The 26,491-nt window shown below is 43.4% G+C and overlaps 1 protein-coding gene across 11 annotated transcripts in view; it reads right to left on the bottom strand.

The window, feature by feature from the left end:
- The window catches only part of atg10 (ATG10 autophagy related 10 homolog (S. cerevisiae)), a 264,975-nt gene that overhangs the window by 67,060 nt on the left and 171,424 nt on the right, over positions 1-26,491 (bottom strand). For all 11 annotated transcript variants that reach the window (XM_078214834.1, XM_078214831.1, XM_078214835.1 and 8 more), the window contains one exon: positions 157-283. In XM_078214834.1, the coding sequence (XP_078070960.1) occupies positions 157-283 (127 nt within the window). The remainder of the gene's footprint in view (positions 1-156; positions 284-26,491) is intronic.

Below are 26,491 nucleotides of genomic sequence, written 5' to 3'. Positions count from 1 at the left end.
CAGAGACAGTAAGGGAAAAAGGCAGAAAATCTTGAGTCCAAGGTGTCAGCCATGACATGTTACATGAAAGACAGAAGAAACAGAGATTAAAATATTCAAAAGTTAAATATTACATTGATTGAAGCATAAATGCCATTGACATTGAGCTTAACATACCTGAATAACAAGCTCTGAAATACAGCACTGGTGCCTGATAACTGCTGGAGTAGACAACATGGTACTCATATCGAATTAATTCGGATGTTGTGATCTGGGCTTCCTCAGCATCATTCTCCACGTTAACCTAAGAATAAAGATAAAGCATTGCACAACTTCACATTTGGTCATTGTTGTTAAAATACCCAGTTTTCAGGGATAACTGATAAAACGTCACCAGCACAAAATTTTGCAATATTTATTTTAAAAATCCCAAATAATTACATGGAAGAATTCACATTCTGACAGGGGCTCTGCATAAGTCCATTAAGCTGCTTTTGAAAAACAATCATTAGCCAATTGTCACCTACAATTATGTTAAGAAATTCATGACCAAAACGTTCATGCTCATATTTTCCTTTGGTTGGTTAATTATGCAACCACTCTTTATACTTCCTTTTCATTGACAGCAAAAGCATGGGCGGGGATTTTCTGCTCCTGTTCACAATGGGTGTGAATGGTGACGGGAGCCCAAAATCTCAAGAGGCCCAAAACACATTATACATCAGCAGGAAGTCCCATCATGATTGTCCACACCTCACCGACGTTGAATGTTGGGAACCCAATTAGAATAAATTTAAATTTAATTACAGGCTTCTATGTCTCATAATCCCATTCCACCCCCCCTTTTTTGAGGGCTCTCCCATGGCGTGCAGCTGGCAGGCTGAGGGGGGGCTACAGGGGAGCTCAGGTGAGTGCATTGCTCAGAGAAAAGAGAGTCATGCCCGGGCAGTCCTGGGCACTGCCCCGACACTTTTTTGTATTGGAGCAGCCTTTAAAAATGGCACCTAGTCATTAAAATACAGAGTTACTGATGGGACAGGCTCTGCCAGTGTGAAGTTATGGGACCCATCCCTCAGGTTTTTTTTCAGAGTTTCTCATGATACAGCGGAGAAAGCCATCGTTGGGCTGGAGGTTTCAACGCTGACTTTCCTGTCTGCTGCGGCACACTGCATTAAAAACTGAAAATTTTGCCCATCATCTTGATGAGCAAAAAAACTGAATTTGGTAAAACACCAATATCTGAAAAGCCAAGTACAAAAGCCCAGAAAACCTAACAATAGAAGTCATGCCTTTCTTTTAAAAAGATACAGTTTTGTTGCAGACAAGGAGAAGTTTCAGCGATTATTTCCCCTTGTTTCCCACCTCTCAACTAATTTGGGAACATAGTTATGCTGAATATGTTTTGCCTCCCAGGGTGGAATTTCCAGTGAGGCATAATTGGGAAAATGCACCCAAAATTAGACCCATTTTGTCTATATCACCTTACCTTTAAATTTCCCCCCAATCTAATTAGCAAGAATTTAAAATGTAACACAATGAATCGGGACCAGAGGAAAACATGAAAATAGCATGATATATTCCTTTGCTAAGTATAAATTTAAAATTTCAAGCAATCTGATATTAGCCCAGCACTCTGTGATTTTTATAAATGACCTGGATGAGGAAGTGGAAGGATGGGTTGGCAAGTTTGCTGATGACACAAAGGTTGGAGGTGTTATAGATAGTGTAGAGGGATGTCAGCAGTTGCAATGAGACATAGATAAGATGCAAGACTGGGCGGAGAAGTGGCAGATGGACTTCAACCCAGATAAGTGTGTGGTGGTTCATTTTGGCAGGTCGAATAGGATGGAAGAATATAATATTAATGGTAAGACGCTTGGCAGCGTGGAAGAATAGAGGGATCTTGGGGTCCGGGTTCATAGGACGCTCAAAGCGGCATCGCAGGTAGAGGCTGTGGTTAAGAAGGCATATGGAATACTGGCCTTCATCAATAGAGGAATTGAGTTTAGAAATCGGGAGATAATGCTGCAGCTGTATAGGACCCTGGTCAGACCCCACTTGGAGTACTGTGCCCTTTTCTGGTCGCCTCATTACAGAAAGGATGTGGAAGCCATAGAACGGGTGCAGAGGAGATTTATGAGGATGTTGCCGGGATTAAGTGGTATGCCTTATGAGGATAGGTTGAGAGAGCTAGGTCTATTCTCCTTGGAGAGGCGAAGGATGAGAGGTGACCTGATAGAGGTGTATAAGATGTTAAGAGGTATTGATAGAGTGGATTCTCAGAGGCTTTTACCCAGGGCTGAAATGGCTGTCACGAGAGGCCACAGGTTTAGGGTGCTGGGGAGTAGGTATAGAGGAGATGTTAGGGGTAAGTTTTTCACTCAGAGGGTGGTGGGTGCGTGGAATCGGCTGCCAGTAGTGGTGGTGGAAGCGGATTCGATTGAGTCTTTTAAGAGACTTTTGGATAGGTTCCTGGAGGTTAGTAAGATAGAGGATTCTAGATGAGCCTAGAAGGTAAGGAAATTGTTCGGCGCAACTTGTGGGCCGAAGGGCCTGTTTGTGCTGTAGCTTTTCTATGTTCTATGTTCATTTTTAGAACATGCAATCAAGGAAACCTTGCATTTTTACACATGGTTCACACTAAAGCCATGAAAATGCATTCAAAGAAACAGCAAACACAGTGCAGTTTTAGTGAGGATTAAATAAAAGGAACTTTTGTCTCCCATTTATGTCTGCTTGTCCGACATCCAGTTCTGAGAGAGCAGAAATTTCCTCCAACTGTATAGGAAAACCAAAGCCACTGCTTTCGGTTCATGTCACAATCTTCATTCCCAAGTCACTAACTTCATCCTGCGCCCTTGCTATTGTCCGAGCATCCCGAGTGTTAATTGCTTCATCATTGGCAGTCATGCTATCAGAGCCCTAAACTCTGAAATTCCTTTCCTTCAACCTCCCACCTCCTCTCTCCTTTAAGACTCACCTTAAAACCCACCACTGAGAAAACCTTTGGTCACCTGTCCTAATATTTCCTTACAGGCTTGTTGTCAAATTTTCTTTGATAACTTTCTATGAAGTACCTTGGGACATTTTTACACATGAAAGTTGCATGCAAGTTGCTGCTGCTGTTTAAAAAGAATCATAGTAAAAGACTAGAAAAATAACATTGTTTCACGTTGGGATTAAAATTCTGGGCTTAAATTTACATTTAATTTGAACCAGCAGAACTGCAGAATATTTATTTATGTGGCTTGTTAGCCTGGAGCTGGGACCATTACACTAAGTCAAGATGCATGCAGCTATAAGGATTAATAATTAAGCAGAAAAGAAAGATTGAGGAAATTTAACTGTAGCATTAAGTATATATTGTGCCTAAGTGCGTTTGATTTATTACCTGGCCATTTGATTTGTACCCTTGTTACACAGGTCTCTGTGCTCCAACACAGGAAATTTCATCCCCTGTTCTATTTTGAAATGTAGTTTGTCCGTTTCATTTTATTAACATAACTAATGCTGTATCAATGACAAATATACATAGATATACACAACCAAGTGGTGTTAGAATTGACTGTTTATATTTAAACAGTAAAACAAAATTGAAGGACAAAGGTTAGATTCAGTGTACTCAGGAATTTGGCAATAGTGGTTGCCTTTTTCCGCCGTCCCCCTTGTTACAGGATATTCTTACGGTAGCACAGCCACAGAGATATATCAAGTGCCTGTGTACAATCATCCTCTGCTTGACCTCCATGGCTATATACCCGAAGATTAGGTTTGCTTTCCTTACTGCTGCCGCACAGTGTGGCGTTGGTTTTAGTAAGCTAGCCACAAATATTCCCAGATTCTTCTCCTCTATTGTGTCCTATAGCCTGTAGCAATAGAACAATTAAATGGGATTCAGGAATGAGAGCTGGTGTGGTGTAACCAATAGCAGACTTTCAAGCACTATATACAGGAATGTTAACAGCTGTCCGTCTGCAGTGGCAAAAAATCCTGGTAGCCATTAGTAACTGGCTGCTTCAAGTCAGGAGCATGATGTGACTGAATCAGAATATCGATTTATAAAATTAACATCTACTGATATGAAAGGGCAATTACAATGCAAACTTTCCATAACCATTTCCACACACGAAGGGGCAAATCTAGCCAGTTACTATATTCCCAACGTGGTCGCTCCTCAAATCCCAGCATCACTTAAATATTGGAGCTGGCACCTGTGACAGAGGGCTCAACACAATGTGTAGACAAAGCATTGTCTAAACAGGCAGCAGAACTATTGTATGGTGTTCAGGAGGACTTAGAACCAGGAGATGAGGCTAGCCCATTGCACTTGGGTGTGCTGACACTTGTGATCACTAGGGTAGAGTAAAGGATCAGGGTGGCTAATGAGGTTAAATCGAGGCTTTACCTGATGCAATTTTTAAAAACTATCTCGGCTTTTTGGCTAAGGTGAACCATTAGATCAAGCCCGGGAGGGGGTGCAATACCTCATCCTGTTTGGATCTTGTTTGATCAAGCCCAAGATGGGATGCAAAGTCTTGTCAGCGTGGATCTGGTTTGTCCCTCATGTGGGGATCATAATTGGACTTAATTTGAATTGGCTTTTTTGATTAAAAATAAAGTACCAAAAAGTACCTGTAAAAAAAGACTTAGAAGCAATAACAGGGTACATATTTAATTTATACTATCCCTCAGTGTAGGTTGGTCCCTGTTGAATCCTCAGGGATTGATTGTCATTTATCTTTTGATCTTGGGGGCTCAATTTCAGCCCATTACGGGGTGCACACGTCCTATCAAAACTAGGTGTCCGCAGGGTCAATCATGGTTTTATCTGACAGCATTCTCTGGGTAACCTATTCTTACCTCAACTATGCAATTCAGATATTGTATGGACCAAGTCTGTAATGAGGTCTGGAGCTAAGCAGTCCTGGTAGAACCTAAATTGTGATGATTGGTGGGCAAATTATGATGATTGGTGGGCAAATTATTGGTGAATAGTTGCCCCCTGATAGCCTGGGACAACTATTTATAACTAGCTCTTCTATCATTTTGTTAATGATTGGTTGAGATAACTGACTCAGCTGAATTAGTCCTGCGTTGTGGACGGACACATCTGAGCAATTTTCCACTTTGCAGTTAGTTAGATGTCATATTTCTGACATTTAAGATTTAATGTGGATTCTGTGAAATGGACCCTCACTTCTCAAGAAAAAAAGAATAATATTCTGCTGGAAAAATGGCCGTCAAAGTTCAACTGGCCTGGCTTATGTTTATAAGAACTAGCTCATGTCTCTGAAAAGTCATTAAATGTTGAGCCTCCTCCCTCCCACTTTAAAAAGGCATTCTGGACATGAAAACACTTGTGAATTTACAGCTCTTATTGTCTGCGCATTTACAGAAACTCAAATATAATGGTCCCCCAGACACATTGTCTTGAATACAAAACTCAACAAAGGGAGGCAAGGAGAAACCAGTTTATCACAATCAGCTGTGAACAGTCATCATCTACTCCCCCATTGCATAGCAATGGCTTCTACCTTCAAATCATTTGTTTGAACAAGATAAGTGGCCACATGATCAAAACTGGCTTCAGAGATCATATCTTATTATTCTAAGGACCAACAAGGAACTGTTCAGTCTCGAAACCAAGATGATACAAGAGCGAACATCCCCCAGCAAGGTGACAGAATTGTGCCTAACAACCAATCCATCGGGGCAGTGAGAGAGGGACTAACTTATTCCCACCTAAAAAAAAGGTATGTCTCTTGACCACGTTTTCTTCCACAGGCACTTTGTCCACTTGGCCACAGCACCAGAACCAGCATTACCTCCTTCCTGATTGGACTGAGAACATACTGGTCAACAAAGTTCACCTGAAAACATCTCAGAAATTTCCTCCTTTCATTTGAAATTATCCCAATCACCATTTAGGTAATTGACATCCTCTGATATCTCCTCTCTGTAGTTCTTGCACATCTAAAATGTATATGATAGCCTGGGACAACTACTCACTCACCTGAAGAAAGAGCGACACTCCGAAAGCTTGTGCTACCAAATAAACCTGTTGGACTTTAACCTGGTGTTGTGAGACTTCTTACTGTGCTTATCCCAGTCCAATGCCGGCATCTCCACATCATAATTAAAGGTCCACAGAAAACCCTCCGTTATTATACCCGTTTTGCTTCTCAACTCTAAACAATGGATTCTATCTTTACCCCATCGAGGTCATCCTCTCTTTCTAACACTAGAACATCTTCCCTAATCACTGCTGCTATCCTCTCTCCTTTTTTAATGCCCCTGTATTGAGGGAAGTACCCAGTCTTCATCATTTTTAAGCCACTTTTGTTTTTAGATATTATATTCCATTTCCACACAGCTATCTGTACTTGTAGTTCGCCACACTTATTTACCACACTTTGCAGTCACCACCATGCATTCAGAACCTGCCTTTGTATTCCTTGTAATGCTTCTTAGTCTACTGCTATTTAAAATTGTATGACTTCCTTCTCAAATAATACCCAACACTCACTCATTTACCCAGATTATTCCTCTTTTCTACTCTGACATGCCAGTGCCCAGCTGCTGACAATTTAGTTTAAGCCCTCCCCAATCACACTAGTGAACCTCCCCATGATGAAATTAGTCCCAGTTTTACCCCGCCCTGTCCATTTTGAATAGAATTCGCACCAAATCCCCAAGAATCTGAAGCCTGCACCATGCATTATGCCATACACTGATGCTCACCATCTTCTTATTTCTCGTCTCACTGGCTTGTGGAATAGGGACTAGTTAGAAATTAATGCTTTTGAGGTCCTACTTTTTAATTTCCTGCCTAATTTCTGAAAATGTAATCATAGGGCCTCACTTCCTGCACTCTCGATGTCATTGGTGCTGGCATATACCACAACCTCTGGCTCACTCTCTTCCCTCTACAGGGTATTCTGCACGCTTACCATGATATCCTTTACCCTGACACCAGGGGGGCATTCAATAAGGTGCCATATAAAAGGTTACAGAAGATAAGAGTTCATGGTGTTGAGGGTTATATAGTATCACAGACAGGGGATTGACTAACTAACAGGCAATGTGGAGAGCCACAGGGATTAATGCTCGGTCTCAACTCTATGATCTATATTAGTGACTTGAACTGTATTGTGGCCAAATTTGTTGACGGTACGAAGACATGCCAGAAAGCAAGGAGAACACAAAGGGCTGAGCAATATGTTGCGTTTTGATAGATGGGACTCGCACCTAGGATAGATTTCCAACTTCATCCTCAAAGTCATCAATTGGCTCATTCTACATGCGGCGTGCAGCAATGCAAAGGCTGTTTTAAACCCACAATGTCAGTGGAAGTCGGTTCACCTATCCAATCTGAGCAAGAGGAGGGATGTCTAGGCGCTATACTGCTGATTGTGACCCAGAAAGAGAACATGACCACTCACTTAAAGAGCCAAATGGCACGAGGCAGTGTCAGGTGGCCCTACAAATGTGTAAAGGTAAACGGGAAAGGTTGTTTCTCAGAAAGATTATTGAGTATTGTTTGAGATAACTGTTATTATTCTGTAAAGTGTGTTAAGTTCTGCAGAGGCTTTGAGTTCATTGTTGCCAGTGAACACAGATGGCTTTACTTCTGATCACGCACATGTTGTTAAGATATTAAAATTGAGCAGCTGCTTAGTTCTAACATATTTTCCTCCATAGATAGCTGAGACAAGGGAGCAAGGGGAGAGGCAGGGAAGAAAGGTTAGAACTGCCCTCTCTATCCTCTTCGAGGCTGTTTCCACCAGGCATAAAGTCCTGATGTCAGTTGATAGGAAGAGAAGACCGCCCTCAATAACTATTATTGTGCAAGGAAGTTACAGGGGAGGCTTGAAAATGCTGGAGCCTTGTGAATGTCTTGGAGGTCCAAGGCTGCATTATGTCCCACTGTCACTGTTCATAGCCCAGATATCTCAATAGAGGCTGGTGGGGGAGCCTTAGACTTGAGAAAGGTACACAGGATGATGGCTGCCAACCATAGGACAGATCATGGATTCCTCTCTCACCTTTGAGTGATGAAATTAAGTTACCGGGGAATAATCATCATTGGAATATTACACCTCATTTCAGGAGAAGCGAACCCACATATCAGAGAGAAACAGGGCTGGAGGTGGCTTTCCTGAGCTGGCAATCCTCACGCTGCAAGAGGAGGAGCTTTTGCTGCCATCCTCGATGGAATGGACCCACTCCATTCGCAAAGGTGAAATTGGAGGGAGGCCTGGAGCTGGTGGGGTTGAAAGGGGCTTTAGCCAGACCTGGGACACAGAGAGGGAAAGGGCTAATAGGAGAAGGGCTGAGGGCTGGGATGCTTCCATGAATAGTAGTTTATGCATTCAAAAATCAGGAAGCTTCCTGGTAGAAACATTGAGAGTTTGCTACAAGTGTAATTTAATGGTTGCAAGGTGTCACATCTCATAATCCATATGCTGCAAATGGTGTTCAGTATTGTGATGTAGAGATGCTGGTGTTGGACTGGGGTAAGCATAGTAAGAAGTCTCACAACACCAGGTTAAAGTCCAACAGGTTTATTTGGTAGCACAAGCTTTCGTAGTGTCGCTCCTTCTTCAGGTGAGTAAGGAGTTGTGTTCACAAACAGGGCATATATATATATATATATAGACACAAACTCAATTTACAAGATAGTGGTTGGAATGCGAGTCTTTACAGGTAATCAAGTCATAAGGGTACAGACAATGTGAGTGGAGAGAGGGTGAAGCACAGGTTAAAGAGGTGTGTTTTCCAAGAACCGGGATCTTGGGTTCATGTCACACTATCTGTAACCCCCACGACTTGCCTGGGCTTGCAAAATCTCACTAACTGTCCTGGCTGGAGACAATACACACTTCATTAATGGATGATGAGCTCCTGGAGTCACCTTTGAAGTGGCAGATGCTGAATGTCCAGCGCCAGGGGCATAGATATTTGGTGGATTTACCAGAGGAGTTGCATGCTCTAGACTGAACTGTGGAGGTCTCCATCCAGGCCACACACGCTGCGATCACCCACTCTTCAGACCGCCAGGCTTCCTCCATGGACAGGTTACTGACAGCCCTCAAGGGTCAAACCTGGTTAGGTTGATTGGCCAGGTTAAAAATTGCCCCTTAGAGTCCTGGGATGCGTAGGTTAGAAGGATTAGCGGGTAAATATGTGGGGGTAGGGCCTGGGTGGGATTGTGGTCGGTGCAGACTCGATGGGCCGAATGGCCTCCTTCTGCACTGTAGAGTTTCTATGTTTCTATGTGTTTCTATACTGCAGACACTGTTGTAGATATGCGCTCTGACCTGCACACCACTGCCTTCTCCTGAGCTCAGGGACCTATGGCCAGCTCACAGGAAGGATCAATTGCTCCTCTTGGGGAAGGATGAGCAGCTTCTGCCACCATCTGGAAGCATCTCTCAGAGCACATCTGATGGGAGCAGCTTCTCCTCTGCCCATCCATCATTGGCTCAGTACTCCTCAATTGCAATGGTGACAGAAGCTACGCCTGCAACTCAGTCAGAGTCTTCTAACATGGCAGGGCCCACAAGGCCTCAACTGCACATTGGATGTCCATCAATGTCATCCAAGGCAAGAAGACAAACAAATCAGTAGCCTCTCTCCAGCGCAGCAGTGATGGGGGAGAACTGAACCAGAGCACATAGAAAAGAGTTGAGAAAACTTCACATTAGTCATTAATTGGGTCACATAGGTGCATTTTGCAGATGTGATCATCAGATGGGCCACTGCCAATATGTTAATAATCCTTCAATTTATTATACCTCATTGCAGAGGTTTAGTTTATCTGTAAGTACTTTAAGAAATGTATGGAGAAAAGATGAATGAATTGTCAAGATGCAACAATGCCTCAGGAATGGAGATGGTGATTGCACTGACAGGACTTTCTCAGTGAGCTCACATTCTAGACAAATAGACATTGAGACACAAGTAGTACAAGCACCTTTGAGGCCAAGAACTCCTGACTTGCTGGAACCTCTGACTTATCAAGGCCTCCCTTGTGTCAAAGGCCATCCATACATTCATGTGCATGGCCTTGCACCTCTCCATTGGGATGGTCATCATCTCCTCTTTGTCACTTACTTGAGTCTCTTCTTCTTTCAGGACATCCGCTCTCTGAATGGTGAGGTAATGCAGAGCGCAGCTCACAGCAACCATCAGTGAAACTCTGGATGGTGTGTACTATCCAGATATCAGAGCCCCTTCTTTAGCAGCCCAATTGCCTGCCCAACTATGGCTGTGATGGTTCCATGGCTGTCATTATAGCCCCTCTCCACATTTATTCTAGAAATCCTCACTGGCATCATGAGCCACCTCTCCATGAGAAATCCTTTTCACCCAGAAGCCAAGCATCCAGGACATCAGGTCCATTGAACATGTCTGGTATCTGAGAATTCTGGAGAATGTGCAAGTTGTCACTGCTGCCCAGATATCTTGCACATATGCGCATAACACATCGAATGTGGTCACAAAGTAATCGGATGTTGAAGCAGTGATAACCTTCCTGTCAATGAATGTATGTGGCTGGCCAGCTGGAGCCTTAAAGGCGTCCTGAGTGCAACCTATTGCTCACTACACCCGAGGGAAACCTGTGATTGCTACAAAGCCTCTGGCAATTTCCAGCTAACTGTGACCGTCCATTGAAAATGCGATGTACTGACCCACCCTTTGTAACATTGCATCTGTAAAGACCCAGTAAGTAGTCTTACAACACCAGGTTAAAGTCCAACAGGTTTATTTGGTAGCACGAGCTTTCGGAGTGCTGCTCCTTCATTAGGTGAATGGCACTCACCTGATGAAGGAGCAGCACTCCGAAAGCTCGTGCTACCAAATAAACCTGTTGGATTTTAACCTGGCGTTGTGAGACTACTTACTGTGCCCACCCCAGTTCAACGCCGGCAACTCCACATCATCTGTAAAGACCTTAACGCAATGGGGTGCAGCAGGCTGCATTATGTTATTAAGATCTCACTGAGACAGGGAGTCTGAAAGAATCCAGTGGCAAAGAAATTTAATGTACTGAGTGGCCACCAAAGCAGTTAAAAAGATCTCCCTTTGTCAGCATCACACAGAAAGAGGTCACTGTGGCTCTGAAATCCTGAATCTCCTCCAGCAGTGTGTCTCTGACATCTGAAGGTAGCTCATTCTCTCCTATGTACACAATTAGCAGCACGAGTCATCCTGCACCTACATTGCTGCAACATTATGCCTGCATCAGCTTCTTACCGAGCTCTGCCACCCTCAGACACCACCCATGCTTCCTGAACTTTGCCATGTGCCCTTCTTCCTCTCCTTCTCAATTTCCTCCTCCTCCTCTCTAGAGGATGTGTCTCCCAAACAGAACACTACTCTCATGTTTTCACTTCCAAGAAGGTTGAGGTACACTGATCTAAATTCGCCTTTCTGCAGGAAACATTAGGCCTCGAAACAGCAAATATATTCACTGGAAACACAGCATTCCATATCAAATACTGGCATCACTCACAGCAGCCTGAACGGCTGAGATCAAACTAAGGACCCACCTGGTTACTTTTAACCCACTCTTACAAGCTCTGTGTGAAAAAAAATGAGATTTCCACCTCGCGTTTTATTGCTCCCAGCATGTATTATTCCAGTCAACTGGGGCATTAACAAGCTTAATTAGGCAATGTAATTGAATTTGAATGAGGTGGGCTCCTGATTTCTACACCTACCCGCCTATCATATTATCACCTTCAGACGTTATGACGTAGGGGATGCAATTGAATGTCATCGCATATGATAATATGTAAGTGTGGGAGCAATACAGGCCCATTTTCATCATTTATTATTCTTCCCAAAGAGTGTGCAAGGAGATATATACTGGATAAATGAGTGTTTGGAATATAATGTAATAAAATATGAGTTTGTCCACTTTGACAAGAACAACAGAGATGCAGCATGCTATTTAGATGGACAAATACCACAGAACACTGTGGGACTTGGTGTCCTGCTACATGAATTAAAAAATGTTAGCATGCAGGTACAGCGGTAATTAAAAAGGTAAATGTAATGTTGGCCTTCATTGCAAGGGGTATGGAAAAGTAGGGAACTCTTGCCTCAACTTCACAGGACATTGGTGAGACTACACTTAGAGAGTCACATACAGTTTTGGTCATCTTACTTAAAGAGGGATATAATTTCATTGGGAGCTATTTAAAGAAAATTCCATTAGGTTGATTCCGAGGATGAAGGGTTTGTCTTATGAGGAAAAGTTGAGGAGGTTGGATTATACTCACTAGAATTTGGAAAGGGGAAGGAGTGTTGGTGACAGGGAAGTGGAGTTAACATCACAATCAGATCAGCTGTGATATTACTGGAATGGCAGAGCAGGCTTGAAGGACCGAATGGCGTACTTCTGCTCATATTTCTTGTGATATTGGGTGGGATTCTCTGGCTACGCTCGCCCCAAAACTGGAGAATCCCGCCCAAGATCAAAGGACCTTTTTGTGGTCCACCCCCCGGCCCGCTACGATTCCCGCGGTGGGCGGTACGGGAGAACTCCCCCATTATTCTTCCATTATGTGGGACTCAGAATGGCAGTTATAGAAATGCTGTTCTGTGCCCCTAACTATGGAATCTTCTTTAAAAACTGCCTTTCTACACTTTGCTGTTCCCTCCTCTGCAGTCCCTTGCTCAATGATGCCATGAACTAGTTTGCACTCCAAGGTGTTGGAAGTCCCAGGAGTCTCCAACGCTGAGTACCGGTTTCAGAGTGGTAAGCATCCCAAAGTCTCTCTACTTCCCGCCTCTCCTGGCTTTTCTGGATGGCCATCAATCTCCTATCCTGAACTCTCTGTCTGTGGAACCTCCTGGAACTTATGATTAAGGAAACTTCCAGCCTCCCTAATGTTGCATATTGACTCCAGGAAGAAATCCTGAGCGTGAGCTCAAGCAGCTGGAGACACTTCCTATGTAAGCGGTCCCCCACGGCACGTGAAACATCTTGAAGTTTCCACAGAATACAAGAATTGCAAGGAACTGGTCTCAGCTGCCCAACCATGAGCTAAAAAAATTCCCTCTTTTAGAATCTAGTTTGTAACTTTTAAAAAAATATTAATTTTAATGAATGCCTCTGAACCTTGGCTCCCAGCTCTCGCTGCCTCCTGCTACCCCTCTCAGACCACTCCTTGATTTTTAAAATACCATAACAGCACCTCTACCCTCGCTGCATAAAATACTCTTAGTTACCAAACTCCCCGAGACCAGTAGGACTGGACTTTTGCATTAACAAAAGCCTTGATATTTATACCAGCAAACAATTCCAAAGGCCCAAGTTATCCCCTACTGACATTAATTCTCTGATCTAACTAGCCACCTAATCAACTAACTGTGCAACTGCTGCTAGGAGTCAGCATGTTTACCATTGACCAACATTGTGAAAAGAAACTCCAGAGAATTACAGAGGATATATGGCACAGACACAAGCCCAGCCAGTACATTCTGTTATGATCTCCACAGAGACCAACAACTTTTTAAAAAATGTTTGAATTTCAGTGACAGACTGAAAGGATCACATGACCAGATTTCAAGTTTTAAGACCTTTATTGTAATAAACAAACTAAAAACAAGATTGTCTTTTCACTATTTTTGAAGACAACCTAAACTCTAAACTACTGGAAACGTTCCCCATTTTTCTGCGAAAATTATCAAAATCGCCTACTGTGGTTATACTTTCCACTGTCCCCCAAGTGGACACACCAAAGTTATTCTCTGCTCCCGATGGCCTGCTTCCTTTTTCCTTTCCCAGTTGAGTAACTTTCAATCTCAGAATTGACTTTCATTGTGAGGGTTAGACTGGAGATTCTTTCCATCCAGCACAAAATACACAAATCTTCCAGCCTCTTTTAAATCGTCACAAAGTTGGTCCCCTCAATCTGAAAATGAGCTCTCGTCCTGCAAGATATACAAGGCCAGCATTTTCTTTACTTCAGTGGCAGGGCTAGTTGCTTCTCTTTCTCACTGTAAGATGACTGCCTTGTGTCTGAGTGTTTCAAGGATATGTGGAAACTTTGGAGAGGGTACAGAAAAGATTTACCAGGATGTTGCCTGGTACGGAGGGCATTAGCTGTAAGGAGAAGTTGGAGAAACTTGGTTTGTTTTCACTGGAACGACGGAAGTTGAGGGGCGATCTGATAGAAGTCTACAAGATTATGAGGGGTATGGACAGAGTGGCTGGTCAGAAGCTTTTTCCCCAGAGTGGAAGAGTCAATTACTAGGGGGCATAGGTTTAAGGTGTGAGGGGCAAGATTTAAAGGAGATGTACGAGGCAAGTTTGTTTCCACAGAGGGTGGTGGGTGCCTGGAACTCGCTGCCGGGGAGGTAGTGGAAGCAGATGCGATAGTAGTTTCAAGGGGCGTCTTGACAAATACATGAATAGGATGGGAATAGAGGGATATGGTCCCCGGAAGGGTAGGGGATTTTAGTTAAGTCGAGCAGCATGATCGGTGCAGGCTTGGAGGGCCGAAGGGCTTGTTCCTGTGCTGTAATTTTCTTTGCTATCTTAAAAAATCCTCAACCTGATATTACAACAGCTCTATGGTTCCTGGTTCACAGATCTTGTCATCTGAATTTGGAAGGTATGTTCAAAAGGTATTACACATGCACCACACCTCAACCCCCTGCCCCCACCACTGATGCTGCTTCCATGCCAACTCATGCTCAATACTCACCCTCATGACAACTCATTAACCTTTCATGCCCATTCACTCTGTATACACTGTGTATAGAGCCAATGAACCCTACAGTAACAATGGTATGTGTGAAATTGCTTAGAAAAATAAACCCGTTCATGATTATTTGAAAAAAAAACTGGTGTTCGAACAACACTATAAAATTTGAGGTCAAACAGACCATTAAAGTACAAAGGTAGAAGCATGCATAATGAAGTTTGGCTGAGAGCTCAGACCCATAAAAGGGTTTTGTTGAATGGGAGGTTGTTAGCACAGCTGGACAGAACTATTGACTTTGCTTGATTGCCATCTTTACATGGTTATAATAAGTTGTTCTTTCTGAGATCTCTTTCGTCAATCTTGAATTTTCTTTGCCCAAAGTTAAAAAGGTGTGAAGCGCTTAAAGCTTCTGTTATTGGTACATTAATGGTCTATTTGATTGACAGTTTTCTAGGGTTGTCAGAACACCAGATTTTTACAAAAGAATTATGAATGGATTTCTTCTTTCGAAGCAGTTTCCTACATGCCATCGTTACCACAAGGTGCATTGGTTCTGTGTCTACTGGGTGCAATGGAATGAAAGGGCCATGAGTTGGCACAAAGGCATGGAGATAGCCTGGGGAGTTGGGGGAGTTAATGGGGCATGAGGGGTAAGGGCTGAATATCTTACCAAACCAAGGTAGCCTTCCAATCAGCCTGTCTCAGCACCTGATCACTCCTGTGGCCACCTCCGATCTGATTCTGGAAACAGCAGGCCCAACCCAATCTGACACCACTTCCTTCCCTGACTAAAAATAAGGCTGGACAGGGCACGTCCTATAACAAGGCAGGTTTTTAGATGCCCAAGTGGTTGAGTGAGTGGATGGTAGTCAGGTCGAGAGGTACTTGGGTCAGAGGTAGTTGGGTGATGGGGTGTGTGGTCATTAGTTGTGGTGCCCTGCTCAGTTACACTGGCTAACCACTGAATTAGATCAGGTATTAAACTGTAAAACCAGGGAACATAATCTCAGGAGAAGGGGTAGGACATTTAAGATTAAGAAGAGGAGGAGGAGAAATTTCTTCACTAGAGTGGTGAATCTTTGGAATTCTCCACTTCAAAGTGGAAGCTCAAACATTGGGAATGTTTAAGGTGGAAATTGATAGATTTCTGGACTCGGGGCATTGAGTGATATGGAAACAGTGCAGGAAAGTGGCATTGAATTATAATTAATGATCAGTCGTGGTCTGACTGAATGGTGGTGTAGGCTCAATGGGCTGAATGGCGTACTCCTGTTCCTACCTAATATTTCGAAGAACAAAGAAAATTACAGCACAGGACCAGGCCCTTCGGCCCTCCAAGCCTGCGCGGACCATGCTGCCCAACTGAACTAAAACCCGCTACCCTTCCGAGGACCACATCCCTCCATTCCCTTCCTATTCATGTATTTGTCTAGACGCCCCTTAAAACTCACTATCGTATCTGCTTCCACTACCTCCCCTGGCAGCGGGTTCCAGACACCCTCCACCCGCTGTGTAAAAAACTTGCCTCGTACATCTCAGGTTTAGGTTTACATCGTCACAGGTTTAGGGTGCTGGGGAGTAGGTACAGAGGAGATGTTAGGGGTAAGTTTTTCACTCAGAGGGTGATGGGTGCGTGGAATCGGATGCCGGTAGTAGTGGTGGAGGCGGATTCGATAGGGTCTTTTAAGAGACTTTTGGATAAGTTCATGGAAGTTAGTAAGATAGAGGGTTATGGTAAGCCTAGTAGGTAGGGACATGTTCGGCGCAACTTGTGGGCCGAAGGGCCTGTCTGTGCTGTAGCTTTTCTATATTCTATGTTCTATCTCCTTTAAACCTTGCCTCTCGCAACTTAAACCTATGCCCTCTAGTAATTGACTCTTCCACCCTGGGAAAAAGCTTATGACTATCCACTCTGTCCATGTCCCTCATAATCTTGTAGACTTCTATCAGGTTGCCCCTTAACCTCCGTCGTTCCGGTGAGAACAAACCAAGTTTCTCCAACCTCTCTTCATAGCTAATGCCCTCCATACCAAGCAACATCCTGGTAAATCTTTTTTGTACCTTCTTCAAAGCCTCTACATCCTTCTGGTAGTGTGGCGGCCAGATTTGAACACAATATTCCAAATGCGGCCTAACTAAGGTTCTATAAAGCTGCAATATGACGTGCCAACTCTTAAACTCAATGCCCTGGCCGATGAAGGCAAGCATGCTGTATGCCTTCTTGATTACCCTCTCCACCTGCGTTGCCAATTTCAGTGACCTGTGTACCTGTACATTCAGATCCCTTTGCCTATCAATACTCTGAAGGGTTCTACCATTTTCCTGGTTAAATATGCAAGTAAATCCCACGTATCTGGCCCAAGTCTCCATCCTGAGCTCAGGGTTGGGGACATTCACAGAGGGTCCCAGGCAGCGGAAAACAGCTGATCAGAACTTTAAAGTTTCCAGGCAATTTCCGTGCATGTCTGTGTATCTGGACTATTGGAGGGTCCTGACACACATCTCCCAATTTTTGTTACTCTTTCGACAATCTGGGACAGGAAGATGTGGTCCCTTTGTTACTTACACACACCTTAAGCACTGTTCAGTCAAATAATAAACCTGGTATGCACCCATTAACTTTGCGCAGTTACCCAGTGGTAGTAAGCATCTAGTTTTGTTTGCCTCTGGTTTTATACATGTAAAATTTATTACACATTAACAAAATCTTAACATAATTACAACTCAAACTCATGAGCGTCTGTGACTGAGTATTAATATCATTTTACTTACTTGAACTGTGAATATTTACACAAGGCTTGTACAGAACAGATATTAGTTTGAAGTTTTCACTGTTGGCAGCCTTTAATTCTCAGGGTTTTTCCCACTGATACTTCATTTTAATTGAAAGGCAAATTCATTACAAATTCATCAATCATTAAGTGGCTACAGGTCACAAAATTAAATATTGACACACCTCAAACTATTAACACACGATAAACCTCATTTTGCACTGTTTGATTTGGAAACCACCTGCCTGGCCTAAAAACCATGCAGCCACAATTGACTATAAAAACATAGAAAAACTACAGCACAATACAGGCCCTTCAGCCCACAAAGTTGTGCCGAACATGTCCCTACCTTAGCGATTACTAGGCTTACCTATAACCCTCTATCTTACTAAGTTCCATGTACTTATCTAAAAGTCTGTTAAAAGACCCTATTGAATCCGCCTCCACCACCGTTGCTGGCAGCCCATTCCACACACCCACCACCCTCTGAGTGAAAAACTTATCCCTGACATCTCTTCTGTACCTACTCCCCAGCACCTTAAACCTGTGTCCTCTTGTGGCAACCATTTCAGCCCTGGGAAAAAGCCTCTGAATATCCACTATATCAATACCTCTCAACATCTTATACACCTCTATCAGGTCACCCCTCATCCTTTGTCTCTCCAAGGAGAAAAGGCCGAGCTCACTCAACCTATCCTCATAAGGCATGCTCCCCAACCCAGGAAACATCCTTGTAAATCTCCTCTGCACCCTTTCACAGTACTCCAAGCGTGGTCTGACCAGGGTCTTATATAGCTACAATATTATCTCACGACTCCTAAACTCAATTCCTCAATTGATGAAGGCCAGTACACCATACACCTTCTTAACCACAGCCTCAACCTGCGCAGCTACTTTGAGCGTCCTATGAACTCGGACCCCAAGATCCTTCTGATCTTCCACTCTGCCAAGAGTCCTACCATTAATATTATATTCCGCCATCCTATTTGACCTGCCAAAATGAACCACCTCACACTATTCTGGGTTGAACTTCATCTGCCACTTCTCCGCCCAGTCTTGCATCCTATCAATGTCTCACTGCAACTTCTGACATCCCTCCACACTATCCACAACACCTCCAACCTATGATAAAAATCAACTTTTAGTTGGAAAAACCACCAACAACAAACTATTCGCCCACGAAAGAAATTAAGTGGGAAAGAAAACAACAATTATTAGTGAACATATTATCAATATACATTGTTAATTCCTCATAAATTAGAAATTTGTTGTCAAAAATTATTCCACTTGATTTGATTTGTCACATGTATTAGTATACAGTGAAAAGTATTTTTCTTGCGTGCTATACAAAGCATACCGTTCATAGAGAAGGAAACGAGAGAGTGCAGAATGTAGTGTTACAGTCATAGCTAGGGTGTAGAGAAAGATCAGCTTAATGCGAAGTAGGTCCATTCAAAAGTCTGACGGAGCAGGGAAGAAGCTGTTCTCGAGTCGGTTGGCATGTGTCCTCAGACTTTTGTATCTTTTTCCCGATGGAAGAAGGTGGAAGAGAGAATGTTTGGGGTGCGTGGGATCCTTAATTATGATATAGAAAAGGGACTGGTAGAAATTGGTCAAGGGCATCATTTCTGTGAGTTATAACTTGATAATAAGTGGACAGGGTCGACCTGATCCAAGTGTGGACAGGTGGAAATCTTGCAACTAGTGGTGAAAGACTTGAAAAAGGAGGCAACTATAGGAATTCTGGCCTAAAGAAATAGGCTGGAGGTTTTTGAGTAATATGTGGACCTGCACAATGGGCCAAGATTTTGCCTGTAGAATAACAGTGAGGCTGTAGTACATCAGACAGCAACTTCCAGACAGCACATGAACAGTTAAATAAAGAAATCAGGAAGTTGCTCTTCCATAGACTCCACTGCAACAGCACCTCACTGAGTGACACGGCATTATGAAATCCATGGGTATGAAGTTGGGGTACTTGCCAACTTAAACACACCAAAAGAAGTTATGCTTGGTACATTCTGGTGTAAAGTCACCATAGTCCCAGGTGACCGTAGGTTGCTCTCTCTTTTGAGGGGGAGTGATGACTGGTGGTGATTTTATCTGAAGATTAGTACACCTCAGGCAAGGTTGAGAAAATGGGCCTTCATGAATAACCTCAGCCTGTACGGGAATTGAACCCGCACTATTGGCATTGCTCTGCATCACAAACCAGCCATCCAGCCAACTGAGCTAACCACCTCCTGATTCTGGTGTAAGTGAACATTCACTGGGCCTGATTTTACTATTTTGAGTCTAAGTGCCGAATCCGGGCATCAAATAGATCCGAGCCCGGAATCCTCTTTCCAGCGCGCCCATATGCGTTTTGCCGGCTCCGGTCCAATTCGTGCTGTGGGTGGGGCTTAGCGCTGGTGGACTGATCAGAGCTCTGAACTGCGCATGCGCAGTTCGAAAAAAATCTGACAGAGTGTGCCTGGGCGCGAAAGAAAAAAAACCCAGAAAGCAGAGAGAGCGGCTCTCTGACGATCATCCTCTGGTCGGTGGTGGGAGGGGGGAACCCAGATGTTCCTGTGGTCAGGGGCGGGTGGGTGGGACCCAGATCATCCTCTGGTCGGCAGGGGGGGGGGGGGGTCCGCTGCCTGTCTGCGGCCGATCCCTCCTCCCCACCGGAGGAATGAATCCCTCCTGCCGGAGTGGACGTGCGGCCATGCCATCCCACAAAACCTTCAGGATGAAGCGATTCCTCGCTAAGAAGATAAAGCAGAACCAGCCGATTCCACAGTGGATCTGCATGAAAACTGGCTACAAGATCAGTACAAGTCCAAGAGGAGACATTGGAGAAGGACCAAGCTGGAAAGGGATACACCATCACTGGTACACTACCAGTCACAGATTACTCTTCCCTGCAGGGGCAAGAGAGCAGGAGAGATGGCTGTGGCTGGTAGTGTACCAGTGATGGTGTACCCCTTTACAGGAATCGGGTGCAGATCGCGGTATAGGCCCAACGCCCAACTTTACCACGATTTCGCACCCGTTTTGGTAAAATCGGGCCCACTGTCATGATAAGCCTTAATTATTGCCAAATGGCCCATCTTTAAAATATAGTGTCTCAAACCTTATTGTTAGCAATTTCTCTTTCTGGACATGTTTTTACAATGCATTGAACATTCTGATTTGTATTTCCTGCATTAGACTGTTCATGCCTTAGTAAAAATTCTTCAATCCGATGGGTTGAAGAGCTATGCTGTTGCATGCCCTGCTCAGACAAAGTACAGACCTCCAATAGAAAATGACATGCAGAAAGTAAGGGTGGCACGGTAGCACAATGGTTAGCACTGTTGCTTCACAGCTCCAAGGACCTGGGTTCGATTCCTGGCTTGGGTCATTGTCTGTGTGAAGTTTGCACATTCTCCTTGTGTCTGCGTGGGTTTCCTCCGGGTGCTCCGGTTTCCTCCCTCAGTCCAAAGATGTGTGGGTTAGGTTGATTGGCCATGCTAAAAAATTGCCCCTTAGTGTCCTGAGATGCGTAGGTTAGAGGGATTAGCGGGTAAATGTGTAGGGATATGGGGGTAGGGCCTGGATGGGATTGTGGTCGGTGCAGACTCGATGGGCCAGGTGGCCTCTTTCTGCACTGTAGTGTTTCTATGATTCTAATCTCAAGAAACAGCAAATTGCTGCTCACAATCGGTCTGTGGGTAGCTGTAAGACTGATAACTGACGAAGGCTGCTGATCGTAGAATCTGGGACAAGTGAAGATCAGTGAAGAAAAATAAACAAAACAGTAACTCATATTTATATAGCACATTTAATGTATTGAAACATCCCAAGACATATCAGAGAAGCACTATGAAATAAACTATGATGCCGAGCCACAAAAGGCTCTATCAGGTCGGATGGCCAAAAGCTTGGTCAAAGAGGAGTTTCTTTAAGGAGGAAAGCAAGGCAGGGAGGTGCCAATGGTGAAACAATTAAAATCAGGGATACTCAGGTAGCCAGAATTAGATAAGTGCAGATATTGTAGAGAGTTGTGGGACTGAAGGCAATTAGAGCAAGGGAGGTGGTGGGACCAGGGAAGGATTTGAAAACAAGGATGAGAAGTTTAAAATCAAGATACTGGCCAGAATTTTACCATCCCGCCCGCCACGGGGGGATGCGGGCGGAGCGGGCGAAGGGTGGACCATGGAAAGGTCCACTGACCTCAGGCGGAATTTTACAGTTTTGAGATAAAATCTCACTCATTGTCTGCCCGTGAGCTGGGATAGGCTAGCTAGCACATATAGGGGACAGGCAAATGGGACGTGCTCTGTGTTATGGTATGGGCAGCAGAATTTTGGATGATGCAAATAAGTTGAGGCAGGGGTAAAGTCAGCTGACATTAGAGGTGGAAAAGGCAGTCTTAGTGATGCTGCAAATATGGGATTCGAGGCTTGGGGTTAAATATGACATCCATGTTGCAAACAATGTGGTTTGAGGCTCAAATAGTTCTCAAATAGAGAAAGAGGAATGAAGTCGTTAGCTAGGAAATGCTTTGATCACAGTGAATAATGACAATGCCTTTGCTCTTCCTTTAACTTAATTGGAGAAAATATTTGTTCATCCAGTACTGGATATTGGACAAACAGCCTGATGATTTAGCAACAGGGAAGAAATCAACAGAGAGGATGGAGAGTTAGAGCTGGGTGTTGTCAACGTTCTTGTGAAAATCACACACTGATCGAAACGTTCTGGCCATTCCCAACAATGGGATCATCCGGTCCTACCGCCGTCGACTCCCCGCGGTGGGTTCCCCGGTGGCAGAAGGTGCAAACAACAGGATATGGGTGTCAACCACATTGCTGTGGGTCTGGAGTCACATGTTGGCCAGACCAGGTAAGGGCAACAGATTTCCTTCCCTAAAGGACATTAGTGAACCAGGTGGTTTTTCCGACAATTGACAATGGTTTCATGGTCATCATTAGACTTTTATCTCCTGTGGAGGGATTCGAACCAGTGTCCCCTAAACATTACCGTGGGTCCCTGGATTACTAGTCCAGTGACAATAACAGTATGCCACTGCCTCCCCCGTCATCAAGAAGCAGCACGTAGATGAAGAAAAGGAGCGTGCTAGGTATAGATCCATGGGAAACACCGGAGATAATGGTGCAGGAGCCGTTGCACTGATTCTACAGTTACAATTAGATAAAAATGAAAAGGGGCGAGGACAGTTGCATCCAGCTGGATGACTGAGGAGGATGGTTTGTCTACCTGTATTCAGCCTTTGGTATTGTCAAGAAGAATGAGGGAAAGTTACCATTGTCACAATCACATGGGGTGTCATTTGTAACTTTGTTAAAAACTGTTCCATCACAGTGCTGGCAGAAACCTGATTACATGGATTAAAACGTGGTGTTTTGGGAAACTTGGACATTCATTTAGGTGGTGATAGCAATGGGAATAAAAATGAAATGACAATTTGTTATAGGAAAACTACAAGAGAGGAACTTGGTGTATACTTTATCTGGAGTTCAGCATGCAGCAACCATAAAGACAGCTGACCCAACAATGTACAACCTGAGAGAGAGAACTCAAAGGCCAGGTGGGTGGAGCTGAATACACACATGTCCTGGCTACAGGTTTGTACAAGTCTCACTGTCCTATAACAGCTGAGAGATACAGGCATTAAATACAACGTGAAAAGGGAATTTGAAATACAAGGGGAGTTTGAAGACCTGAGGATAGTTTGGTCTAGAAAACAGAAGACAAGAGTCTTTTGAAAAGGATTAATTGAAAAGATAAATGCGTCACCAGTGAAATGCTCAAGATCGCCACAAACAAAAGCCAGAGAACTCAGGTTCAAACTACGAAGAGGGTGATGAATGCATGGAATGGACTTCGCAAGAAACAGCAGAGGCGAGAGTGGAAAACTCAAAGGGAGAATTCCATAGATATTTGAGGGAATGAGTATTGAAGCAGTATTAGTCCTGGACTTAACTATGTTCCATTTACTCCATAGCTGGTAGGAGATGGGGATTAGGGTATGTTGATAAAACAATGAGAAGATAATCAATCTACACTAGATTTTTTTTAAAATGTAGATTAAAAATAAACAGGTTCATAAAAGGAGAGGGAAGTGCCTGCTGTGGTTAGACACACGATTCACATCATTGTGGTTGAGAAAATCTGGGGTTGTGGCAGACACTGAAATATGCAAACCACATATCCCCAGTCTGTTCTCTGCGAGATTCACACAATAATTCAAGTTTAACTCCTTTGTCACTCCTTGGGGGAGAAAGTGCCAGTCAATAATGAGCAATATCTTCCTGTGAATGAGTCATAGAATCATTGTAACAGATCTCTCCTCAAAAGGTGAGGATGGATTAGGGCAGGGCAGAATTGTTGAGAATCACCTTGTCACACATCAAGTGCTCTGCTTGTTGACCATTTAGAAAGCTTCGCTAAAGTCATAACATTCTTTATTGCAAGAAAGAAAATTGAAGAGCTTTTGACTCTTCCATGCAATAACTACACTGAAAACTGCACAGTTCTTCAAGAATAAACAAGAAGAAATGCAGAAGTAATTTAACTTGTGCGGTGAATATGCAATTGACAGTTTAATGCCACTGGAAAAGTTTTCATTCTATGAAGTAAAAATCTATAAATTAAAGTATTTAAAATTTTGAACACAAGTAAAATCAGGGGAAAAAACCTAATGACTTTCACATTTTTGGTGATGGTACAACATTGAACTGAGTTTTAGTTTACTGTTTCTCCTCCCACTAGTTAAAAAAACTCTGCATTTTGGTATGCTACCTACAGGGCATCATTGTAACCCTGTGCAGTAATTACATGCAGACATACTGGAACAAGCAAAACATGAAACATTACAAGTATGTCCCAAACTTAACAGAGCAGCAGTATATTTTTTAAACCTATTTAACACAATCATATATGCAAATTGAGCCATACACACAAGTCAGGAAACATGTTTTTCAAACTTCTTCAGTGCACTATACTCAGAGACCAACAACTTCTTGGAGTTCTTCACTTATTAAGATGGGTCAAAGGTTGACAACTGGAATTATTTATCATTTAGTTCCCTTGTTGCAGATGTGTACCATTTGAAGATATTTTGTTTCAAAGAAAACTCGCAGCGCAGTACACTCCAGTAAGCCAACCTTCCTCACAGAAACAGCTAAGCATTAGCTAAGTACAAATCATGGAATTATCGAATGGTTATAACAGAGGAGGCCATTCAGCTTGCTGAATCTGCCCAAACTCTCTGCTAGTCCTACTGCCCTGTCATTTTGCTGTACATTATTTACCTTCAGGTGCTTTTATTCAACTCCCTATTAAAAGCCATGATCGTATCTGCCTCTGCCACATTCTCTGGCAATGCATTCCAGATTCGAACCAATCACCGCATCAAAATATTTTACTTGTATCGCTTTTATTTTTTTGCCAATCTCCTCGAATTGATGTCCTCGGGTTCCAAAGCGAACAGTATCTCTCTATTCAGGCCTCTCCAGATTTTGAACACTGCTGTCAAATCTTTCCGAGGGAGAACACAGCTTCTGTAATCTATACACGTAACTGAAGTTTGTCATCTTTGGAACCATTCTCATGAATCATTTCTGCACCTTCTCTAAAGCCTTGATAATCTTGCCCAAAGTTTGATGCCCAGAATTAAATACATTTCTCCAGTTGAGGCAGAATCAGTGCTTTATAAAAGTTCATCATAACTTCCTTTCTTTGTGCTCCATACTTTGATTTATAAAGCTAAGGACCTGTATCCTTCATTAAACACTTTCTCAACCTGCCCTGCCACCTTCATTGATTTGTGCACCTTTAGTCCCAGGTCCCTCAGCTCCTGCCCCTCCTTTTGAATTGTACTCTTTATTTTACATTGTCTCCCCATGTTCTTCATACCAAATGAATCATTTTACATTTTTCTGCATTAAATTTCATCTGCCCATTCCAATAACGTGTTTTTGATTTGAATTATTGTCACATGTATTAGTATACAGTGAAGAGTGTTGTTCTTGCGCGCTACATAGACAAAACATAGGGAAGGAAAGGAGAGAGTGCAGAATGTAGTGTTAGTGTCATAGATAGGGTGTAGAGAAAGATCAACTTAATGCAAGGTAGGTCCATTCAAAAGTCGGATGGCAGCAGGGAAGAAGCTGTTTTTGAGTCGGTTGGTACCTGACCTCAGATTCTTGTATCTTTTTCCCGACGGAAGAAGGTGGAAGAGAGTATGTCTGGGGTGCGTGGGGTCCTTAATTATGCTGGCTGCTTTGCCGACGCAGTGGGAAGTGTAGACAGAGTCAATGGTTTGCGTGATAGATTGGGCTGCATTCACGACCTTTTGTAGTTTCTTGCAGTCTTGGGCAGAGAAGGAGCCATACCAAGCTGTGATACAACCAGAAAGAATACTTTCTATGGTGCATCTGTAAAAGCTGACATGCCAAATTTCCTTAGTCTTCTGAGAAAGTAGAGGTGTTAGTGGGCTTTCTTAACTATAGTGTCGGCATGGGGGGACCAGGACAGGTTGTTGGTGATCTGGACACCTAAAAACTTGAAGCTCTCAACCCTTTCTATTTTGTCCCCGTTGATGTTGACAGGGGCATGTTCTCCTCTACGCTGTCTGAAGTCGATGACAATCTCCTTCATTTTGTTGACATTGAGGGAGAGATTATTGTTGTCACACCAGTTCACCAGATTCTCCATCTTATTCCGGTACTCTGTCTCAACATTGTTTGAGATCCAACCCACTACACTGGTGTCATCAGCGAACTTGAAAATCGAGTTGGGGGAGAATTTAGCCACACAGTTGTAGGTTTATAAGGAATATTGTGCTTTTGAACTTCTACACTATCCTCCTCACAATTCACAATGATTCCAAGTTTTGTGTCATTTGAAAATTTTGGAATTGTACCCAAGTTGAAGTCATTAATATATATCAACGCACAGCATAGTACAGATAGTGGCCTTTCAGTTCAATGAATTTGCGTGGGTCTTTCATACAGCAATCCAGTTTGT

This window comes from Mustelus asterias, chromosome 6, assembly GCF_964213995.1.
Source record: "Mustelus asterias chromosome 6, sMusAst1.hap1.1, whole genome shotgun sequence".
Lineage (NCBI taxonomy): Eukaryota > Metazoa > Chordata > Chondrichthyes > Carcharhiniformes > Triakidae > Mustelus > Mustelus asterias.
The sequence above is the reverse complement of the archived record's forward strand: the minus strand, read 5'-3'. Positions and strand labels throughout refer to the sequence as shown.